General features: G+C 39.3%; 1 protein-coding gene across 3 annotated transcripts in view; it reads right to left on the bottom strand.

The window, feature by feature from the left end:
• Nucleotides 1-24,497, bottom strand: part of oxsr1b (oxidative stress responsive kinase 1b) — a 37,179-nt gene that overhangs the window by 4,840 nt on the left and 7,842 nt on the right. For 2 of the 3 annotated variants that reach the window (XM_079259477.1, XM_079259479.1), the window contains exons 2-12: nucleotides 22,679-22,791; nucleotides 16,997-17,105; nucleotides 15,789-15,806; nucleotides 11,923-12,064; nucleotides 4,685-4,740; nucleotides 4,376-4,485; nucleotides 4,048-4,149; nucleotides 3,835-3,968; nucleotides 3,443-3,491; nucleotides 2,373-2,438; nucleotides 2,164-2,286 (exon numbers count right to left, since the gene is read on the bottom strand). In XM_079259477.1, the coding sequence (XP_079115603.1) occupies nucleotides 2,164-2,286; nucleotides 2,373-2,438; nucleotides 3,443-3,491; nucleotides 3,835-3,968; nucleotides 4,048-4,149; nucleotides 4,376-4,485; nucleotides 4,685-4,740; nucleotides 11,923-12,064; nucleotides 15,789-15,806; nucleotides 16,997-17,105; nucleotides 22,679-22,791 (1,022 nt within the window). The remainder of the gene's footprint in view (nucleotides 1-2,163; nucleotides 2,287-2,372; nucleotides 2,439-3,442; nucleotides 3,492-3,834; nucleotides 3,969-4,047; nucleotides 4,150-4,375; nucleotides 4,486-4,684; nucleotides 4,741-11,922; nucleotides 12,065-15,788; nucleotides 15,807-16,996; nucleotides 17,106-22,678; nucleotides 22,792-24,497) is intronic. The other variant, XM_079259478.1, reaches the window with a different exon arrangement.

Here is a 24,497-nt window from a genome sequence, read left to right as displayed (position 1 = left end):
CTGTAGCAAATCCTTACAATCCTCTGATAGCGCTACAATGAAAGGGTGCATATGGCCTGCTGCAAGGTTTAAATGTCTAAGAAGCATCCGCATGAATGTCAGTAGCACTGCTCAGAAAACTGCATTCTGAAGCCATATTTTCCCAGGTTAGTTATACTCAAAACCACCAGTGGACATAATTTATCAAACCCTTTATTTCTTTAGTGGGCCAATTCAGATGCTTGTACAAATTAGACATCATTTGCAATGGACAGGGAGGTTAGAACAGCCTCCGTGGTTAAGCTATAATGTTGAAACTCTGAATTTTTCCATTATCAATAACCTGTGGATGTACAAAGACATTTACTGATTCTTCTGCTTGGAGTTTGGTTTTTCCAAACTACAGCCTGCTGCTGAAGATGCTCTGATCTGTCCAACTAGCCACTGCAACCTGGTCAGAAGTTTCCTTCTTTTGATAAATCAACTCTGAGCTCCGTCCAGGTTTGAATTTCTAACTGGCTGCTTGAATTCTTCCACCTTATGACACATCCATTCACATATGAGTGGTGTAATGCTGTGACTGATCAGTGTAAATATAAAACTAAAAAAATAATTGAATCTGAGTTGTAAACGAGTGATGGCTCATATTCTACAGCGCCATTTGTTTTTAGTTGGAAAAGCAGAAAAGCAGAATTTCAAACTGGGTGAAAGTCGCAGTAATACGCAGTCAGTCTGATAAACTGAGGATTACAAAAAAAACAGTCCGTTTTATTGTGACAGGGAGGAGCACAGAGACAAACAGAGCAGAAGCGCTTCTGGCCAAATGCAGACAAACTGGCATGACTGACAGGACATGATGCAATGGCTGGTCAAATGTCAGGACCCATATCAGCGCAGGAATCTGCCTCCTGACTCATAACAACTGACTGGCCATGGAGTCTGCATCCAGGAGCTAAACCAGGCTCCCATCTGGAACAACAGGTTTCATTTCAAGACATAAAAAATTTATTTTGATAAATAAGTATGCATTACTTCCTTTAACATCGCTTCATGATGGTTTGGAAGTGTAATATCTGCTTTTAAGAGCAGGATTGAAGTCCAGTTTGCCAGCATGTAGCCAGTTACAATGCAGCATGAAAGGAGGCGAGAAACAGCTGAATTCTGAGTCTGATGAGAATGAATCTGTTGTGCAAAGACCATTACAAAGCTGATAAGTAAATCGTGTGTTTCTCTTCATTAAATGTGATTGGGTCAGTATAAACACAAAATATATGAGTTAGAAAGAGAAATGGAAATACAGATGGCTTCCAGGAAAAGGAACTCTCACTCCCTTAATGAAACAATATTTTATCAAAAGTTGGAAAAAAAAAACTGGAGATAATTTCTCTGTTATCCGATCAAACTGCCTTTCAATCTGCCAAATTGGACTCAAACTACATTCTTCCCATGGGATTTTTAAAACCTCATTATAAAAAGTAACAGCTAAGAGATAAAGATGAGGATGTTTTGTGGGTCAAACTCAACTCACATGACATTTTCCTCCCAACAGCTCTGTTGCATAATAATCTGGTAATTACTAGTCCTCACATCTTTTGTGTTAACTTATACAAAGTCTGTCGGAAGGATTGGAGCAATTACTCTGGGGGGAAAAAAAATTAATAAATAAAATTATTTCTGTTCACATTTCCAACATTTTCTTTTAAAATGAGAACCAATATGTTTTGTGATAACTCTAAGGAAAAATGTTAAGGTCTATATATACACACATGTCTAAAGTTTCCTCTGGGTTTTTCTACACTGATAGCAGGTTAACTGCCTATCATGCTCTCTCCAGCTGTCACTTGCTCCCTGCCCGACATGTGAGGGTCCTTCCTTGTTAAGGGAATGCCATCTGTATCATGGTGGCAAGTGAACAACCCTGGATGCAGGCAGCTCGAGTGGGTAGGAGAAGCGCACTTGTCGCCTGGGGGCACTAACAGGCTTCACCTGCTGCTCCTTGGCCGTCAGACAAAACATAGACACAGGGGAGACTCAGTGGAGAGACAATGGACAAACATGCTACTGCACAGACACGAGAATGACAATTTCAGCACAGTACAGTGACTACATTGACATGACAATGTGGCGTAATGATAAAGAGTTAATGTGTACGAGTGAGGGGCAAAACACGGCGCACCGTCTCACCCTTAAAGCCGCGACGGCTGCTTTGCCTTCTTCGCTTTCTTCATCGAGCTCATCGTCGCTCCATTCCCATTCGCCGTCTTCCGTTTTATGCAGCCGACCACTTGAGCCTGGCACTCGACGTACCTGATGGGCATACGCGTACACTGCTAAGCTCACCTTCTTACATAATCAGTAAATCATAATCACTAGATTTAAACGTGCCCACTTACCTTTTTTGATCTCTCTGTTATTGTGGGTGCCCTCTGAAGTAACTTTTCATGTAAGTACTCATGGGTCTGTCAAAAAAAACAAAAAAACAAACAAAACAGAAATACAATAAAATATGGGCGTCACTCAACAATCCTCTGCATATGCAAGTTTTTGCTTTATTTACAAGTTTAAGTCCTAATGGACTTTGCCATCCTTTAGCATTAAATTCAAACATTTTTCAGTGTTATGCAACTTGGCTGTTATACATATCCATGAGTTGCTGACCCCAAATAGGTCTGTGAGGCATTCGGGTGATCAAAACAAGGGTTTTTGCTTGTAATCTGCTCAAAGTGCAAGCACTGTGCTGACCAAGCTTTTGCAGGTCATCAAACTCCCTCTGAGTCAGCAAGTATTTTACCTTTTTTTCTTTTAATCATGCATTTATTTGTTTTTTTATTTCCTTGATTTTTCCCTTTCAGCTTTTCTGCTTCAATTTCTTGATTTCTTTGATTCAATTAATAAAACATCAAATAAATCCTATATCTATTTGACCAGATATTTCCATCACTCCTGCAGACTGGTGCAAGCCCTTATGTTTATTGCATTTATCTGAAATAACGATAAAGCCTGCCATCTGCTGCTTACACAAAGTGGTGCAGCTGTGGAGGAGCAGATCCAGCAAGCCAACCAGGTTGGATCTGGGTTGTGTGATTTGCTGAGCCTGCATTCTAGTCACTCCTGTTGCTATGGTAGTAGGCAGCCGGAGGCTGGTGTTAGACTGCTTATCCCTGCCTTTGTTAGAAACAGCTATGCATCTCCAATAATGAGAGGAATGCTGCAATGACCTCAGTTTAGGTCAGACACATTGTCCCATTGAAGAGAAACCTGAATCACACAAACCTAGTGGGGACAGAATTCATTCGTTTTATTTAATCAGTAGCAAACTGCTCATCAGTTCATTAAAAATGCCATAACAGCATGTTTTTCTTTGCATTATGAGGCACCATCTGTAGACAGTTTGTAACCTGCTCCCAAGAAGAAGGATGATGCGAACATACTGTCGAGCTGATTTCCTGTAAAGTTCCCCCACCTTTGCTTTCTGAAAGAATTTGTGTTTCAGCAGCTCTGAAGATGTTGGCCTGAAAAACAGCAACATGAGACAGAATCAGTTTTATTCCGAATGTAAAGAGGAAAAGTTGAGGATATTTGTTAAATGTAGCTCCAGTATTCACATCTGTTATACGCAAGTTATACTGCATGATGGAACAAAGTGAGCATGCTCAGCACAAAAATAGCTAAATGCTGCTTTCCTTCACATGTGTTGACATTGTAAGTCCACTTTGTACCATGCTTCTTTTTAATAATAATTATACAAAATCAGACAAAAACGATGATTTGGTCAATAACTACATATGTACTGGAAGCCAAATGAAAGACATTTGTGTAGCATAAAACTTAATGTAAGGGCAACAAGATCTGCACCTTTTCTCTGGGTCCTTCTGTAGACACAGAGAGATCATCTTCCTGAAGGACTTGCCGTATTTCTTTACCATCTCTTTGTCAGTGATGCCAGTTTCCAGAGTCGGTGGGTCATTTTGCAGTGTCAGCATCAAAACCTAAAGTCGAGCAGAAGCACTTTTATGAAAACACCAGAACTTTTGTAACTTCTGGTGGACTATCCGATGGTGCTCTTACCTTCATTGGTGGGTATTTGTGATAAGGTGCAGCTCCTGTGGCCAGCTCTATAGCTGTGATCCCAAAACTCCATATATCTGCTTTGAAATCATAACCCCTCACCTGCACAGGGGAAAATATAAGAGTTGCACAGACTCTCCCAAGGTAGAAGAGGCTATTTTCTCTTATTTGTCTTCTTTTAAAAGTAATTTACCAGCTTACAAACTCTAGCTGCACAGCACTGATTTCTAAACAAGAATCAGTATGCTGCAGGTGTAATGTTTACTGTTTCGGCTGCAAACAAAACGCTTTCAGAGCACCATCAGTCTTCATGCCAAAAACGACTGACCTGCTCCATGACCTCTGGAGCCATCCAGCATGGCGTTCCCACAAACGTCTTGCGCACTTTGTTTCTGGTGATGTCACCACCTGCAGCTAGAAAGGCACTGACGCCAAAGTCTGAGGGAAGACAAAAGGAGGTAAAGTTGAAGGACTCGACAATGGATTTGTCAAAAGTTTCAACAAACTGCAGTGAAACTGGAACAGTGCCAGCTGACTACAGTAACGGGGGCGGGCGTAGAGAATGAGCTTGCAGACAGGGAAGGGAAACATCTTAAATAATCTAGATGGTAGATGGTGTCAACGTTTGGATAAATACCTGCAATTTGCACTGAACCATCGTCTCCAAGGAGAATGTTTCCAGCTTTTAGATCTCTGTGAAACACATGAATATTTCAATTAAACAAATTTTTAATGAATGTCAATGAGGCCGATGTTTAGACGGAATAATTTAGAAAAGAGACAAGTTCCCATTTATTTTTAAATGTTACTTGAGTTAAAAGCCAAACATGCTCCAGCTCCCGTATTTCCCTTTATACTATATTACTAATGCAGAGTCTGTAGTTAATTTGTTCATCCTTGCTCAGCCTCCCCCGGTGGTGATAAGAGGATGCAGCAGGGACAGCTGTCTGCCTCCCTCCGTCTGCCACACAGAACAAATACTGCCACTTCGCCAGTCAGACAGAGTTGTCATAGCAACAGACTTTCAGAGAGAGAGAGAGATGCAGGGTCAAGCTAAAGGCAAGAACATAATGGTAAGGACAGCAGCTCTGTCACACAGGACCTTCGTTCTTTTCTTCAGCCTTTTGGTAAATTAATGCACGTTTTAACACAGAATGACATAAAACAAACAGAATGCACATCGAGCAAATTTAAATCACTGTCAGTCTTTACACCCCTTTCAGAGGGACGTAGCCGATTTGGTTTACACAAATTAATCTCAGACAGGTCTTAAAAACGTCCTGGCAGACAGTCACATAATTCAGTTGACGCAATCTAAACCACAGAGCAGTTCACGTTGCTGCCAGACGGGGGCGCTGCAGTTCTGCAGCTGTGGGATCATTCCAGCAAACAAACTGGTCTGAACAAATGTGAAACATAGAAGAGTCTTCTGTATACTGGTGTTAGACATGACACACTTTTAAAGAAACTCTAACACCTCATTGAGGATACTTTATAATTCAAGGGATATAGACTTGAATTAGACAACAAAAGTCATAGGGGGAGGAGGGGGGAGGGGGCAAATGCTACAGGAAGAACTGTGTTGGTTGGAAAGACTCGAGCAACCTCAAATGCATCATTAAACTTTCACCGGCTGCTTGAAATCTCGGTGTTCCTCAAATCTCATTAAGCAACAATTTAGAGGTGAAACCTTCACAAAGAAGCTACTGAAGACATAATCTGCTGAGGGGAGCTAAACGTGTTTGCAGACAGCAGTTCACGTCTTTGTGATGCATGCTTTACTGGAGAGGCCACTGCTAAGGAGTGATTCAGTAAATGATCACACACCCAACAGCTCTCATAGTGACCGCTGCAGGGAGTGGCAAACGCTGAGTCCCAGGAGAGCCAAAGCAGCATGTGGGACAAATTGGGACCATCGGTTGACAGCCGGAGACGGGGATTCCCAATGTACACTACACTGGATGGGGTTTGAGCAGCCCGTACAAACAGCTTCTGTAAATAGTGTGTGTGCTTTCTGTAATTGGCTCAGACAGAAACAGCTGTTTGTGTGCTGCGTGCGGTAAAACTTTGATGTGACTTCACGTCGAGACAAGTCTAATTACACAACTGTCATATTGGGGAGGATTCAGTGGATGGAAAATGACATTCAATGCAAACAGGTTTGTAACCACAACCAGAACGGTCTTATGGACGTGAGAGCTCTTCGTCTTGCAGTGATGTGGTGATTTTACAAGCTGAAAAGATGCAACCAGCTCACACCATCTTCCAGGTTTCAGCACTCGCTCTTCCACTAATTGTTGTGCAACGTGTGGGAAAGCGATACTTTATGTCAGGTCATCTGAGATGTTGCTTTTTAAGGGTTGAAGGGAAGGTGGTGACTGACACTTGAAGTTTATAGGCAAGGTTATGGAGGGCCCAAAATACCTCCCCTCATTTACTCCATCATGTCTTCTGCTGATCTAGTGACTCAGGGTTTGGCTTGAGCCAGTGACATGCAGCATTTGTATTGTGGGTTCAACAGAGATTAATTAAGGCCCAAGTTCTGCCACAAAATGTCTCAATGTCTTTGAATGGAAAAAAAGAGTAGCTTTAGGTGAGATTAGGGGGAAAAACTAGGTGGTTAAACTGTACAAAATGAAAGAAACTAACACTGGTTGTGAGCAAAGTCCTCGCTTTGGCTAAATTGGACGGTATCCTGCTTCATGGGCTTCATGTTTGTACCCAATTGCCATAAATCTCTAAGGCTTATTTGCAGTTTACCACCTATTAATAAATGCTTAAGAGTAATCAAATTAAAACTCCTGAATTAAAACATTTGCAATTTACAACCATTATTATCACAATTAACATTTACAAATCAAAACACATCTGACAAGGAAAAAAAAAGATGAAGTATTTGGATTTTTCATCTTTTTTTTCACATGCAAATATTTTTATTTAACAAACTGTTTTTCTTTTTTCTTTTAATATATTGAGCTCCAGGTTTTCCATGTGTGTGTGTGACACCAACACTCTCCAGCCAATTTTTAGAAACACCTGCGAATTCTGAAGCCATCTAATAAAACACTTAAGCCAGAAATTTGATTCTCAAGAAGCTGCTACATGAAGCTATTGCACCTGCAGGAAAACTGCAGGTTGCACGTGTCTGTCTGTCTGTTCTCTAAATTATGTCGTCCTGTTCTAAATGCCCATATAAACATCATAATTTATTCAATACTTTTATGTGTACGCACGGGTTTAAGAAAAATGTGTGAAATTAAACTATAGAAGTGTAGTTGAGCCTTTACTGGTAAATCTCAACCCAAGAAGAAAAAGGAAAGAAAAGTCTTTTTTTTTCTTAAATCTTTATTTGGTCCTTAAAAAACTTTCTATAAAATAATTAACAAAAAATCTTTCATATTTTTACTGTTTATTTTGGTGCGACATGCCTATATGATTACAGTATCAAATATCAGACTGTGGACAACAGCTTTTTGAACAAATATTTTACCATAATGTGATATAATAGTCCCAGACAACATGTGTATCAAATATGATATATGTAGCATTATAGGGTTGAAGGAACTTGTTATGATTGGAGCAAGGCTTCATGATTATTGCTTAGAGATGGAAAACTAAACTGTCAACACTTAAATAGTAGCTTATAACATGTTTAAGTTTTACAAAACACTTAGCATGTAAGGGTTTGTTTCATCACTGCAGTTAAGTGCAGGGAAACTTACATTATGTTAGTCTCACTTTGCAATTAAAATGCAGTTTAACTAATAATCGGTTTAGCAAATCGCTGAGCAATGCAAGGGATTTGTTAAGAAGCAGCCTTGGTATCATACTTGCCTACTAAAAGGCTATTTAGACATGTTTGGTCGTGGTGTTGCATTTGGTAATCAGTCATTTAAACCTTTCTCTTTATAGAGGTTAATACTCAAAGTTAAAAAGAAAAAGTTGTGTAGCATTTATATTGCTACTCCTACATTTAAGCCTTAATTTAATCATTATTTCTCCATGTTTAATCATCATATGGTAATTAAATAGACAGTCTAACCTTGTGGTCTGAAACTCCAATGCTTGAGGGGCCACAGTCTGGCAGGTCTTCTGTGTTACCCTGGTCTAACACACCGGACTGAAATAAATGGGTCATTCTTCACAAACAGCTTCTTGTGAAGACGTTGACAAAAAGATCCATTTGATTTGATTCAGTTTGATTTGGGCATGGTAGACCAGAAAAAAAAAACAAAAAAAACACATCATCATCATCATCCTGCCGGATTGCAGTCCTCAAGGACTGGAGTTTGAGATCCCTATTTACCCTAACAACAAGTTTTGTTCCATCTTATTTTGTAGATGTTTGGATTTTTTATGGGATTAGGTCCATGTTGATCCATTCAAGTAGAAAACTAAGGAAGTGGGATGAATAAATGCTAAAATCTCCATAGTTGTCGAGATGTTTACCATCACTAGCTTAACAATATCAGGATATGAATCCAAATGTATTTTCTGAAGTTCTTAAAACATAAATTACTTTGACTCAAAGACATTTATAAGATCAAACCTCAGCATAAATGATCTAAAAAGTCTAAATCTTTGCTTGGATTGGACTTCTCAGTTATTTCAGCATTCATTGTCTCTCTACAGATCTCCATGACATCATCCTTACTACAGTAAGAGCATGTTGCTATTCAGCTTGTATTAATCCGCTGACTAAAATGAATGTCTCGGAAAAACAAGGCTACCTTAATAAAGAGTTTTATTTTAATGGGCTCCACGGTGATAAAAGACAACATGTAAAGCTAAATCATTCACAGAGTGATCAATGCAGACTGAGTGCACCCCCTGCATTCATTCAAGTGCCGTGGAGGCTACGGTTCACTGCAGCAGATTGAAATGCTCTGAGAAAAAGGCTGCAGAGTGCACACACTCATTAACATTCACAGGAGAGGAAGGGGAGGAGGAGATAGTGACACAATGCACCATGCAAGTTCAAAAGGAAAAAAAAATGTGACAACATTAGTCTCAATTTAACCCTTGATAGCCAGCCTGCCATATATTAATGGAATGTTTTATTAATGGATGTGTGTTAAACTGAATCAAATTCAAAGGTTGAAACGTTACCAGAAGCTAGAGGGTGTTATTCAACCCAATGATACCAAAAACTGGACAAGATATGCGTGGTCTCCTCATATTTATGACGTACTGAAATAATAGCCAGCTAGTGGTCAGGTGGGAACAGCCATGGTATGAAACTGTCAGGGAGATTTATCACTCTCATCTGGCAGTCATGCACCTTGCAGCTCCACCAGGTCATCTCCGAAGACATTACATCCTAGTGCCAGGCTCACAGAATCCCTAACAGGGTTGTAAAAGAGGGTTTATTAGATACCTTGTGGGTCTCCTCTGAGAATGAAATACCTTTTCCATCCTCTCCTCTTAAGAATACCAATATGATCATAAAATGATCTTCACTATGTAGTAATGTTTTGATAGTTTTTTTTTCTTTCCATCCAACTGAATTTAATCCTCATATGCACTTATCAGGATTTTATTTCCTATTAAGGAAACTTTCCTCAAATGCACAGTAAAGTATCTCTGCCAGACAGCCCTCACCAGTAATTTGCCGGTGAAAGTCCTCCTACGCACAGCATCTTTGTGTCAAGCAACCTGCTTCACCTGGAGGCGGGTTTTTCTTCAACTCTACCAACTAAATTTGGTTCTCATATCGTGTGCATGATGTCTACCTGCTGTTAAAGTTAGAGGACAAGTGTCGCCTTTGAATCATGACTTTCTGAGCTGCTGTGAATGAGGAGGTGGAGCAGTTCGCCGTCTTGTGGTAAATGTCTCCCACAGACCAGGCCATCAGACTCTAATTGCTTTCTGCCGTCCCTGTGCTGGATGGAACATCTCATGTGACGACTTCTCCCTTTCCTCCTTGCTATGGAGCCTCAACCCTCAATCTCTCTCGTCATCCCTGCCTTGAGGCGCCATCTCATATGGTCCAGCTTACACGGGGTGAGCATGCATAGATGCAGGCCCTTATTTACAGCAGTGGATAATCAGATGAAGGCAGCCCTTCCTCACAGTATGTCAACAATTTTCAGTGCAGGGAGATTACCTCATTTTGTCGTTCTCACAAATCACTACTAAGAGGGAGGGGAAGGAGTGATCAGCTCAAGTAACGAAATAACATTTTATTAATGCCCTAAACAGGGTGCAGTGAAAAAAGTTGTATTGATGCAGGAAAGAAAGGTTCTTCGAGTGGCAACCCTGTCACGCACTAAAAATCAAAACATAAATACTACATAATAAAAACTGTATTCCAAATGTAAAGCTTAATAACTAGCAGTGTAGACCTATCACTACTGCCCACTCCTCTGGAGCACTTGCTGCAGTCTCACTGGTTGAAGATACTTCTTATTCTGTGTACAAATGCAATGTTGTCGATCACCTTTACAAGTAATCTCACTATTGTTTAAATAAATTTTAAACTCTGCTTCAAGACCAACATATAGTAAAATTTACCATCTAGGTGACTTATGTTAGTTTTCCAGGCATGTATAGCTCGTCTAGGAGGTTTAGAAATCAGCCACAAAATGTAGAGTTAATTCTCAGATGCATGATAACACCATTATTTATTCATTTTTGTAATAAAAAATATATAGCTATCACTACTATGTTGCTAAGAGGGTACGAGAGAACTCTATTTTGACATGGAAATTATGATGAAGCCACTTTTTGTCAATCTTATAAACCAATTTGATAGCTTAAAATGTCTGTACTGTCCAATCAGGAGTAACCAAAGATTAAAAATGACAAGAAAATTACAGTTGTCTGCAACAAAGAAAATATTGGTCCTCTATGGCTGGAGTTAAGCCAAAAAGACAATGTGTTGAAAAAGCTGTGTTGACGGCTTAAAACGGTTTAGGTTCTACGTGTATTTTTATACTTTTTAAAACAACAAAACAAAAAAACAGGTGGATTGAAAGTTGCAAAAAAAATGGCTTAGAGTTTTATGGGCTGATAAATCTTCAACACCAGACATTCAACAATAAGCTAATGTCCCCTTTTTAAACTTGCTTTCTTACTGGACAGACAATATCTGCCTTTGCCATCATCTCTGAAACGACTCATAATGAATACTATGAGTTTACATTTTTCCACCTTTTATCATACATTGTTTTCCACACAGGAGGGACAGTGTGAGATGAGGAAAGGAAGCTGCCATGGGAACCAGGATGTTCAAACAGGGAGGTAATGCGAGACAATGCGTTTTTTTCTGGGGCGCGGGGCTGAACATAGGACAGCTGCATGAAGAGGGACTGGGTGGACTGGGTGGACTCCAACTGCTGCCTCATGTATGGAATAACAGACGTGACTACTACGGCAAATTTAGTTCAATGGCTGTGTCTTTTGGCCTTGAATTAATAAATAAACCCACAAGGAGCAACATCGACAAAGTTTTTACATAAGGAAATCTCATTAAGCTTGAAAAACAGAACAAAGCTTGAATCCATATATTACACACAATTATAACAGTCTGATGTTTGGTTCCTTGTTAACATGCTAATTTATTCCAAAAACAATTTAATATACACCATCTTTTTCATATTAACAGCCTGAAAACACAAAGTTTGATTGCATTTACCAGAATGTTTGCACTAAAAATAAATAAATAAATAAATAAAAGAGGGGGGTGTTCAAAACAAACCCAAACTGTCCACAAGGAAAACTCAATATCCCATGTTGTCTAGCTGGGAAACTTAAGACTTACACATTTCCCCTTCATAGACTGCCAAGGTGAAGCCTGATAAAGCATGTGTAATTGATTGTGATGAAAAGCCTAATGTCAGTTTTATTATGGTACCAGTGTGAAGGTCAACGTACCTGTGGATTTGTCCATTCTTGTGTAGGTACTCCAAGCCCTCGAGCACATCCTTCAACACAGTGGCTATGCTGGCCTCGTCCAGGACGCCCGTCTTGTGCTCTCCTCGTGAGATGATATGCTTGATCACATCCAGCACTGAGCCTGGCAAACAATCCGACCAGAACATTTGATTAAAAAGTCTCCCTACAAGCTGACACTTGGTTTTTCTTAGATTATTTTGCTATTTTTCCATCAGAGATAAGAAATGAAAAAGCAGTCATCTTACTTTGATTGACCTGAAAACAAAAAGCCATCAGTGATAGTCACAGAACAGCATTTGTGGTTTACATTTGTGGTTATTGTCTAATTGTTGCCTTTGTCCTGACTGAAAGGGGAGCCAGCGTGGCTCTGTGAACTGACCTGGCCCGTTTTAAACTAAAAGAGACAGGTCACCAGGTCTCCCCCAACATGGCTCCTGCTGCATAAAGGAGCACTCTTGCTGAAAAGTCAGACTTCTGCCCGTATACCGTTTCCTTTGTGCCACTTTTCACAGAATAAAGAGTAAGTCTTTGAGAAAAAAAAAAAAAAAAAAAGTTCAGTATTTGCATTTGGTACGACAGAAAATTGTGTCGCACCGGTGAATGGAAACAAAGCAGAGAAGCCAAAACAATGCCGCTTGCCTAACAAGCTGTATTGTGTTGCAGAGAGACACAAACACAAACATCACACTGCCATTTCTACCATCCATCGGTCCCTTACTTTCTTGCTCGCACAACTTCGGCTACAGCAAAAACAACAACTGGGAATGGTCCAGAAATGCTGCTGGACACAACTTCAGTGTGAAGATTCTCATTTGTTCAGTCTTTTCAGGGCAGCCTCGTCAGCAGTATGAATCCAGCACTTACGGCATTACCCGGAGAGCTGATCACGATGGGCCACCTGAGACTAGACTGTTATTGTGGAGTCATCCTTGCAGTGAGACAGAAAAGCAGAGTTGAATGGGTTCTTTGTGCACTGACGGTGCCCACCGGTTAATGTGACTCAGCGTTGAGGAAAAAAAAACACAAAGCCATTCATAGAGACAAGGAGAGGTGGGAAAAGCATCCTAGGTGTGTGTCAGATTGTATAAAATTGCAGGTGCACATGTGAGCAATGCTGAATAGACATTTAGTGAGAGAAGAGAGGAGGAAGAGTGCAGTTTTGTGTCTCTGATGTGACAGCTTTTTTTAAGTTCACCAAGAGAAGGCTGTGTGCCTGATTTGTGTTTTCCTCTGTTCTGTCTTCGTATAGTTCCTTTCTCCTCCTAGTGCTTCCGCACCCTGCCTGATTCTTATTTTCATATCTGAAATGGCTGAACGCAAGAGAGGAAATCAAGAATAAGTAAAGGATGCCAGTGAAGAGGGCCGCGGGGGATAGAAAGGTAAATGAAGTTCAGATTAGGCACACTGTGGTCCGAATGAGTTCACCAATTCATCTGTAATTACTTGTGAAAATGACTAAACTCTTCATGTGCACTACCTTACCTTTATTTTACCTGGATACAGCCACGGTGTCTTTATGCTCAGTATTAACCTACTATCCTAAAGGCAGCTAAGCAAGGTTTAAAAAGACTGAAAACAGGCAACAGAAGCCACCTGCTCTAAGATACAAACCTCTGTAACGCTACAAACGAACATGTTGCATCGCATTTATTCATATTTCATTTTGATTCCAACAAAATCTTTAAAACAGTTTTCGAGCTTTAAAGGTAGAGTATGTAAGATTTTCAATATTTTCAAAATAAATTAACTAATAAAATAACTACAACCATAATTAGATAGTTTTTTTAAACATATAGGTTCCACTCTGTTCATATTTGATGCGTTATTAAATTACAAGTTTAATTAATGACAAATGACAAAAAGCACCTTTTTTTTTACTGGTAGGCAAACATTTAAGAAGGGTCTTTGTCATTAATTAAACTTGTAATATAATAACACATCAAATATGGACAGACTGGAACCCACATGTTTAAAAAAAAAACTATCTAATTATGATTGTAGTTATTTATTTAGTTAATTTATTTTGAAAATATTGAAAATCTTACATACTCTACCTTTAACCAAAGACATACAAAGTCCTAAAACACACATTACTTGCTTTGAGAGATCAAACAGGAAAAAGGTGTGCAGAGACATACACACAGCATGACACAGCCTTTTAAAGCTTCCTAAATGCCAACTCTGTCAACCCCCTTTCACGTCTATCTGATTAAACTTCTCCAGCCTCATTTGGGTTATTTCAGCAAGTTAACACTGACTGACTGTTAAGCAATCCAAAGGTTTATTTTGCATGGGGAAGGCAGGTACCTGTTGGCTTTATTTGAATGGCACTTGGCTTGTTCAAAGCCCCGGAAGAAGAGTTTATACAAATCACAGGCAGCAAATTATGTCTTGACAGGAAAGTGCACTGTAGTGCATGCAAATGCTCCAAAAAAAGTGCCAAGTTGTCATTTCAGTTACATGCTGGATTAGGTATACCACCCTTTTTCTATAAAATCCTGAGAAAAGGGATTTTATATAAATCAACTTCATCCAGGAACATCACCTTTAGGGTTTCTCTGTTCTTGTTGGGGCAGGAGCTTTGAAACCGAGAGAGGATGAGAAAGTAAAAGACGAGGGAGAGGGGGGAGGATGAGGAAGTAACGAAGGACATGTGAGCTGGTGCCAACTGTGTTAAAGGCCTATGTGGAATGCCAAGAGAAGCTGGTGGAGGAAATTGAGGGTGGGGCATGGGAAGGGCTATAAGAGAGGCGTAAGGTAAAACCAGCGTTGTTCGCTCAGGCTGAAGGAAACTTTTATCTAAACACTTCAAATAACGTCATTTTTATCATGCTGAAAACCAAACATGATGAGAAAGCGAACAAGTATAAATTGCTTATTGAACAGAAACCAGCTTTTTAGATTCACTATCGGAGCTCTCTCTATTTGGTGGGGCCAAAGACCACATGCATTATGAATCCAAAGCTTTTTCATAATCTAAACTCAAATGGTAAAAAAAAAAAAAAAAAAGTGTTTTGCTGAAATGAGGTGTGCAGCAGCTGATTGCAGGTCAGGAAAAGTTGCACATTCATCTCTTGAGAAGGCATTTCTCTGCTTACAATGGCATGACTCATTTTCTGTCCCTGTGGGTTTTGGTGGACGTCTCTCCGATGTGAACTCAAGTCAGTGAATGCAGCTCTTATGAAACACTTGTTCACATGTCACATTAAGAACAGGAATTTCTTGAAAAGCTCTACGCCTGCAGCGCATTCGCTTCAAAACTCAGTGATCCTGCTTTGACCCTGAAAGGATTTGTCGGCAAGATGGTTTGTGTTAAGATTAGAGCACTACTCATTTGGGTGAAGAGCATATGACACAAAAATCCATAATATGAAGCAGAGGGAATCAATAAATGAATTAATGCACAAGCAACATTCGGTTAGCATGATGGTATATTCAAGCAAAATGAGATTATTTTGACATGCAGCTGTCTAAATGCTGCTTCTGGAGGAACCAGGCAATGTGTATATATATATATATATATATATATATATATATATACACATATACATGTATATGTGTATACACATATACACATATATATATACACACACACACATATATAAACATATATATATATATATAAACATATATATATATTTATATATATATATGTATATATACACATATGTGTATATATATATATATATATATATATATATATATATATGTATATATATATATATATATATATATATATATATACACACACAAGGTGTGAAAAGGTGTGAAAATATTTCTTAACAAGCGTGAGTAAGCTCTACAGAATGTAGTCTGACATCCTTTTTGTAAGAAATGAGACTTACAGGAATGTACGCCAGTGTCTTTACAAAAAAAAGAAAAGACAAGAAAAGAAAAGAAAGTCCGCTGTCAGTGTGAGAACATGGCAGGGCTTTGTTTGATCAATTGTCAAGCTATTAGCAGTTTTTCAAGGGCCAGAGGCTGGTGGGGGGGTGGGGGGTTCTTACGCTCTGTCAAGCCAGAGGATAAGACAAGAGTTGGCCTTCCTCAAGTCTGGTATGCTCTGCCCTGTGGAGTGATGGTCTATAAACTCGACCTCATTGAGTCCGTCTCCATGGCAGACGCTGCCACTGCCATCATTTAATTACTCCGCATAATAAAAATCTACATCAGCAGTCTCTGTTTAACTAGGGTGAGGGGAAGGAGCCATCTTAAGTTGTATCTGCCCCCGCTGTGAGACTGGCTGCCTTTTCAGGCGTCGCTTGGTGGGCACAGCACCCTGGATCTAGCTGCAAGGTGGTTGCCAGCTGCCAGGGGAGCCAGGCAGGCCACCTGGGCATTGGGCAGTGTTTTCCACAAGAGAGGATAAAAACAGAGAGCAAAGATCTGTGTGTCACTTTTTCTGTCCACACTTAAGATTTTATAATTGTGTGTGAGAAAGTAAACTAAACCCAATGTTTCTTTGGGTTTTTTTCATCAGTACCGCTCCATCTAAGAGCTCTAGCGGGTCAGCTGTATGGGTTCTTCCTTTTTACAGGTGGTGGAGAACCACAATTACTTCAACAGCTACTATTATTTAATCATTTTATTCATATGTTCCATGTAAAATCAAAATAAAAGAAAGTCAAATCTGACTCAGAGGCAGTTGTTACATTTTGATGATTTCACCATGGTGGCCTCCTCTTCATGCTCCTCTCACTTGTTAATTGCAGCGCTGCCACATGGTTGCCATGTGGGCTGTTATTACCTCAGCCATGTCATTAACTCCAGCTCTGCACTGACTTTAAAACCCAGGGAGAGCTGCATCTCACAGGGGAAACAATGAGAACCAGTATTGTCACATACCCTGTAATAACAGTTAAAATCACAGGCAGTAAGTCACCCTGCTCTTCCTGCCGGCCCACTTTAATCATGATGGCCCACGCCAAAGAAATCTGGGCCCCCCTAATAAAACCAAAAACAAAAATCTCCTTTTTTTTTGTCACGTAATCATAAAAGAGAACCATTTATTTGTATTTCTGTGAAGGAAAGGCTTTAAGATGCATGCACTTACCACCACTAAGAAGCTTCATAACCAACCACAGCTCATCTTTTACAACAAAGGAAGTGTAGTAAGACACAATATTGGGGTGGTGGCACTGGCTCATGGCTTGAATCTCTTTCTGTTGGAGGAGAAAGCATGAAAGAGACAAAAAAAAAATTAATCAGAACTGCATTCATTATTCCTACTTGATCTGACAAAGTTGGTGTAATTTGGTAATCCATAATCACATTATTATTAACTGAGATGTCATGATCGAGATCATTTTGTGTCTGACTTTCACTATGTAGTAGGAAAACACCAATTTTAGTTTAAAGACTTGTTAATGGTGAGATAAATAAGAACACACAAACCAAATCTTCCTTATGATTCTGTAAGGAGAAAAACCCCAGAGAAGACAAGCTGAACTTGACTCATTCGACTCCTTCCACAAGGTATTAAGAGGGAATAAATCGAATGCTGACACAATTAATGCTTATGCTTGTGATGCTGCAGCTATTCTTGAAATTTAGTGCAGAGCTTGAAATCCAAATGACGCAAGTAGTCAGAAAGTAAAAAAAAAGTAAGGTCAATGTAATGCATTGCTTTGCAAAAGCAAAATACAGCAACTACTCAGCCGTTTACACGCTTTAAGGCTTCATTTCATAGTGTGTGTGTCTGTGTGTGTCTTTGCAAAGCAGGAAAGCTGAGGTAATGCTGGCACAGATGTCTAATTCATCACTTCACCACCATAACCGAAGTCATCCAAGGATAGACTGGTTTCCTACGGGAAAGAAAATCTGCCTTTTGATGGGAGGGCAAATGCTTCACAGAAGTTTGGCTTTTGTTTTTGTTCTTAAAAACTTGACTAATGACTGTTTCTGTGACTCCACTGTAGCAAACCCACAGTCTTTGTACCTGCTGTCTCCATGAATTAATGACAAAGATGCCACTGAAGTGAGTTACTAAAGAATCAGGATTGAAGAACTAAGTAGTGATAAACTTAGTGTTTTTCTAAAAACAACATTGTAAATATGTTTCCATGTTTGACATGAGATGCTTGTTTAAATACACTCATTTTTAATTTTTTACATTTTTTAAAATAAAAATAAAGAAAAATAAATAAATAAAATAAACAAATGAATAAAATTGAAGATAAAAATGATAAAGACACTACTTTTGTTGTAAAAAAAAAAAAAAATGGTTTAAAAGCGCAATAAGACTGATCTAATCAAAGAGAGATTCTAAGCTGTTTGATAAACGTCAGGCTTCACTTGGACTTGTAGCCGTTCTCTTTGGTCCAAGTTGCTTATGCACCATACACGCCGTATGTTTAGCATGTCTGTCTTGTGGATCTCAATAGCTTCAGCAATAAAGGTTAAAAAAAGCAGTAACTTCAAGTTTCTATATTTGCCTACTGCTTTAATAAAATTTAGAAGGGAGAGTCATATAAACGTCACACCTGTAAAGCCACTGTGAACATAAAATGAGCTTTAGAAAACAAACTCCTCTGTTTGCACAAGGCTGGAACATCTTAATTCCTCCTGTTAAGTTTCACATGGTTGTCATTTGACTGACTTGCTCTTAAATCTGGTTTTAAGAGGCTATGTGAGCACCATGGGTCAGAGGCTAAACACTGATTTTAAACTACTTGACAAAAAATCTAAAACATGTTAAGTTTTAAAAATAAAGAAAATATTTCTAAATTACATTCCTCACTTTTTAACAGGACAATTAATTAGGATTCTAAATTTTCACCAGGATTGACACAATGAAAGAATGCAGAATCTCAATCAAAATTATCTTTATAACTAGAAAACAATGAACATCTAATATCTCTAAACAAAGGCATATATGTCAAATCTAGTGCTGTTTACCACTGATGGAGGCAGGTGAGCAGTTTCTCCCTTTTACAGCATGTCATTGTTGGAGACACCAATGCTCAGTCCCCATCAATATGCTTTTCCAAATATAGGTTTTTACCAAAAACAAATACATTTCCCACTAATTTCAAAGACTTGTATAAATAAAACTCTTTTTGAAACCATGAAAAATGCATTGCAGGCCTGTCAAAAGAGAGATCTTAACTCTCAAGCTAAAAGGAAGCAGTGGTCAAGACATGTCTTCGGTTAAATAGTATGAAATCAAAGTCAGATATTCCATCAGCATAAATGCTCAGCCTGCACGGCATGCATTAGCTGCAGAAAGACTCCTGCAAAGTCATCACTTCTGAACCAGAAATTCTCAGTCTGAGACTTTAACTAGAAATGCAAGCGGCCAGCATTAAAAGGACTTAGTGATGTTGAGGACACTAAAGAAAAAAAACAAAGAAGGTTACGAGCATGAAATGAGTCATAATAAGGGTGGATACAAAATGTCTGGAACAAAGTCTTTGGACCATGACAGGTATAGAGAAATGTGTGCAAAATTTCCAAGACAAGCCAATCAAAAAAAATGAATTAACCAAACATGTTCATGAGAAATTTACAATGTCCGACTGCACTCAGACTCATTCAGACCAGTTAAAACCTGCACATCAGTTGTTGTTCGATGATCATTAAGGACTGAATCATTTCCAGCATGTTAGGAAATCTTCCTTCTCACCACAGCTCTGTGGGGGTGGCAGACAAGGAAAAGAAATACAATGGGATAACAGGGAAGATATTGTGCACTGGCAGTTGGCAGGTGTTCCTATCGTTGCCAGCAGTCTTTGTGAGAATGAGACAGGTTCTTTGCTTAAAGGATTAAGTCACTGTAAACCTGGGCTACAGCAAAGATCCTGGAAACTTTCCCATAATTCAAAACCATTCATACGACTTCTGTGTGAAACTTTTGACATTTTCTAAAAAATAATATTTTGTAGATATAGTTCAACAAAACGTTCTCTGGCAACCTTGGAGTGACAGGTGGGTGTCACAGTGACTTCATGCTAATACAAAGGCACTTACAGCAATATTATTTAACTCCACGCACTTCAACCAGACACACCTCCCTGTTGACTTCTGCACTGGTTTTGTCATTTCCTGATGAAATGAAGTTAAAGTCATTTAATTAGCCAATGTAACCTGGTAACCAGTGCAGGCCATTACTGTAAAAAGGAATGAGATAATGGCCATCTGTGTTCTGTTTAGGAGTAGCATTTCATTACCATCATACATGTCATTCTTCCCACTACTTTTGCACAAACTCTATAGTTTATAAGAGATTATTAACCCTATAAGGCCAAACATTTCATATTTGATACATACAGTTTCCAAGACATTTGGCATCACTTTATGGTAAATACTTTCCTTAAAATCCTGTTTGACACAGTCTGATACTGGTCTTCTGCCCCCTAAACAATATCGGAAAGCAGAAGATAAGAATGATTTTAACATATCACATAGTAATAAATGATAAATATCTCCTGAAAAGTGGTTAATTTTTTGTTACTTTTTGTTAAAGGGCCTCTTTTTCCAAAGAGAGTTTTCACTTTTTAAATTTTTTTCATGGGTTGTGCCTTAAGGGGTTAAAAAGATTTATTTAATATCTGTAGCTCTTCTTGCTCACTGTTACTTTGTGAAATCTGGATGGTTTTTTTATTGTCCTTCAGGCGTTAACATTTCATATCTAGTTAAACATTCCCCTCTCAATAGATGGCGACGTATTTTTGTTTAATACAAAAAAAAAAAGAAAAGAGTCAAATTCTTTGACAAGTGAAGTTCACTACAATCCGTAAAAATGACAACAGAGTACTGGCAGGCAAAAGGGGAACTAACGATCAAAGATAAACGACTGAAATAAGGAAACCAGAAGCCCAGTGAAATGTCACACACATGAGGCGCACCTCTATTTTATTTATTTATTTATTGCATTTGTTTTTATTAAAAGAAACTAAACTGGTTTATTTCAAATTTTACAAAAATGTACAGTGATAGCATGCTAAACTGCTGGGAAAATACTACCTCCATTAAGCTGGTTTCACTTTAAAATGAGTGAAGGTTTCCCAGGAAATAGCCCCCTCCAAAGCAGTTTTCTGTTTTGAGCCTGATCCATTTAGTATCTGCATGTCTGAGGACTTTGAAACTGAGCAATAAATAAATGTGCTATTGTAACAAAGTGAATAGAGTGCTGGGTCACAAACTGGTGCCACAGAACCGCAGGGATGGCACACACACAGAGAAGCCTCTATAGAAGCAATGTTACGTCACTATTGGTTACTCAGAGCCTCTCTCTCTCTCACACACACACACACACACACACACACACACACACACACACACACACACACACACACACACACACACACACACACACACACACACACACACACACACACACACACACACACACACACACACACACACACAAGTTCGCTATGACTCAATCTCGCCACAGCTTGCACACATGCACACTAAAACCAAATAAAGAAATTGCAGATCTGTAAATCATGGCAATGTGTATTAATGGATGATCTTGTTGCCAACTCGTTCAAGTTCACAGACATTCAAACTTCTTGCCAGGGAAGCATCATTTCTCTCAAGTCACTTCAAGGTTTTCCAAAAACCTTATTGAAAATCCATTCCCACTGCATTAAAATGCTGATATCAGGAACAGCCAAAGTCACTCAAACGGACTTGTCCATTAAGCTTCCAGACCCAAAGTAGCTATTAGAAGCCTGAAATATGTCAAATTACATCTCTTCTGCTATCAAAGGATTTCAGAGACAAGCTTAAAAGCCTGTGGCCTCCTTTAAGACTTGTTCTATCCTCCTTTAAAGATACTTTTTAAGAGAGGCAACCTGGGTTTAATTTAATGCTTCCTTGCAATTTAAGCGGGGACCCAGCATGCTGTGGAAATGTGGGGGGAACCGCAGGCAGGAAATCCGATCGCGCTGTATTCCATGTGACCGCCTACTCCGAGAATCGGGGAGCAACATTCTCCTGATTCATTCTCAGTTTAGTATTGCCAGTGAGTAGTGAGCAACCTGCCAGCGAACTCTGGCCATGAACCTCGATGGATGCATATAGGCTTACACTGTATTTATTTTCCATGGGTTACTATTGCAGACTGGGTTCTTGGAAGAACTGGAAAAACACATCAGTCACGCTTCAAGTCTTAGAGTCGGACAACCTAAGATGGTGCGTGCTCTATTTTTTTGTGTGTGTCTTATTACCTGATATCTACAAGAGCTGCTTCAGAATAAGGGAACTGCTAAGTAAACATTGTTTTTGCTGTAAAGTTACACACAAATACAAATTACACTTCTTTACAGTGACAATGCAAGTATAAGACCCGCAAACAAGCGCCGGATTCCTTCTACATGCAGAGGAGCTTCAACGACATATGATATAAATCTACTTTTCGAGCTAAATCATAAACCACGTCATACTGCAAATGATGTGCCGAGCTGCAGCACAAGATTGCAATGAGGGTATAAAGACGGCGCAAGTGTTCAGGAAGATGTCCCACAGTGTTCTAATAGTTTCCTGGCAGTAAGTGGAGCCGTCCTTCTGCGAACAACTAGAACAGTGTTTAAAGCGACAGGGATGATTGGATGAGAGGATGCTCTGAGAAAATCACTAATGAAAAGCAGAAGTAGAAATAATCTTATCCACATGTGCAGAATGCAGAGACTGGAAATGAAATCTTGTCGCGTTTCATCACACGAGGATCATCCACAAAAAAAAAAGTTCCATTTGAGGTGCAATTGCTTTGCAGTGCTGTATGGCTTACCAGGAGCTCATCCATACTGGTCTGGCACTTCTCTAAGTTGATGCGCTTGATAGCCACCTTCTCCTTGCGTGGTGCACAGTAGGCTGCTTGAACCACTGCTGTGGCCCCACTCCCTGAAACAGGAAAAGAACACACAATCACTGTGGTTAGCCTTTTATTCATCCAGGTTTTTCCTTTAGAATTGAATTGGTCCAAGCAAAAGGAGCTCGCCTTTCAGATTAGGTGAAATGCATTACAAACTCCAGGCACCTTACAGGGGTTCCCATTCACAAGGATAATGCAAGGAAAGCTCAACTGGAAGCAGCCCAGAAGGCATCCTCATCAAATTTCCAAAACACAAAAAAGCAGTGACTCTACTTCAGAACAGCTGAGTCATATCATAGCAGAGGAAATTCGTTCGTTTACTTGCATTTGTGATGTCACTCTTTAATCATCAGCCGTTACCAAACGTAACAGATGGAAGTGGCATGAAATCAATACAAAGATCTTGGTTATTGTTTTTCCTCTGCTAGGGCAAGATGCTTAAAATGACAGAGTACAAAGGAACCTCATTTAATTAAAGGAGAACGAGGAAAAATCAAGTTTAGATATGCAAGCATGCAATGTGTTTGTGTCGAGCCTGGATGGCAGCCAGAGTGCTAATGGCCATTAAGCAAATCAATAGTATTTGGTATAAAAGACATGAGAGTCTCAGCTCTCTGCACAGGTGAAAAGAAATACAGGCCTTGGGACTCATACACCCCTTGAAGTGTGTTTCTCTGATAGTCCAGGATAACATTCAGGTCAGTTTATGGGTTCCACATTTATGAAGGATCTGTTTAACAAACCATATGGGATTTTAAAGGCGACCATGTGTTGCCACTGAAACTATGGCAAAGGTACGGGTCATTCCACACTCCCCAAGTCTTCCCACACGACCTTTCCTCACACCAGGATTGGTAATGTACAGAACTGAAGTTACAGTAACAGCTGTTTCCTTTTCTTTCTTTCTCTTTTTGCTTATGGTTCGTCAATGTACTTAAAAATCCCGACCAGAAAGGTCCCACATCGATTTGTTTTATATAAAAAAAACATAAGCAGTGGTTGTCTTTCAACTCAACAATAGATTTATCAGAAGATTATTTCTGCTGTTAAAGCACAAAACTTTGCACAAATCCCACATTTTCTAATGTGCTGTATGTGTTTTAGCCTGCTTATAAATGGAATATTCACGGCAGCAGCAAGGTGGGAATTAATTTTTGTTTATGACTTCAAAATCCTCAAGAGCTCCTAAAGGTTTCACTGAGTTCTGTTTAGACTTGGGTTACATTGTGTTCATCAATTATGAATCAGCTTTCCCAAATCCTGCCTAATGAAGCAGTCCTGATGGAAGGATGATGCTGCTAAACAAAGCTCGGCCCTGGGGAGCTTCGGTAGGAGGTTCATGCAGCAAAGGTTGGTTTTTATGCTGCATCGAAATGTCACTTCTGCTTTGTGAGTGATATCCTGTTAAAGTTAGAAAACGTTGCGAACAGATAGTCATTTTTTTAAAATGCAGTTTTGTAGTTACTGTTTAGCTTATCACTTTAAATTAGCATTAAAATGCAGCTTTAAGATTTTGACAGGATTTTACCAACAGTTTGATATCTACCCAAAAAACTACAAAACACAGATGACAATTTTACGTAACCTATTAAACCACACAAAAGTGGACATTAAATCCTGCATTAATGCGCTGATCCCTGTTCTGTATAACATCACATGGATAAAAGCTTGTAAACCCAGCCTAGGGGAGGTAAACCCATTGTTCCTGCATCGTGTGAGGTCATTCCTGGTATAT

The sequence above is a fragment of the Telmatherina bonti genome, assembly GCF_933228915.1.
Source record: "Telmatherina bonti genome assembly, chromosome: 20".
Taxonomy (NCBI): Eukaryota; Metazoa; Chordata; class Actinopteri; order Atheriniformes; family Telmatherinidae; genus Telmatherina; species Telmatherina bonti.
Note: the sequence above shows the minus strand (reverse complement) of the source record. Positions and strands in the feature narration are given on the sequence as shown.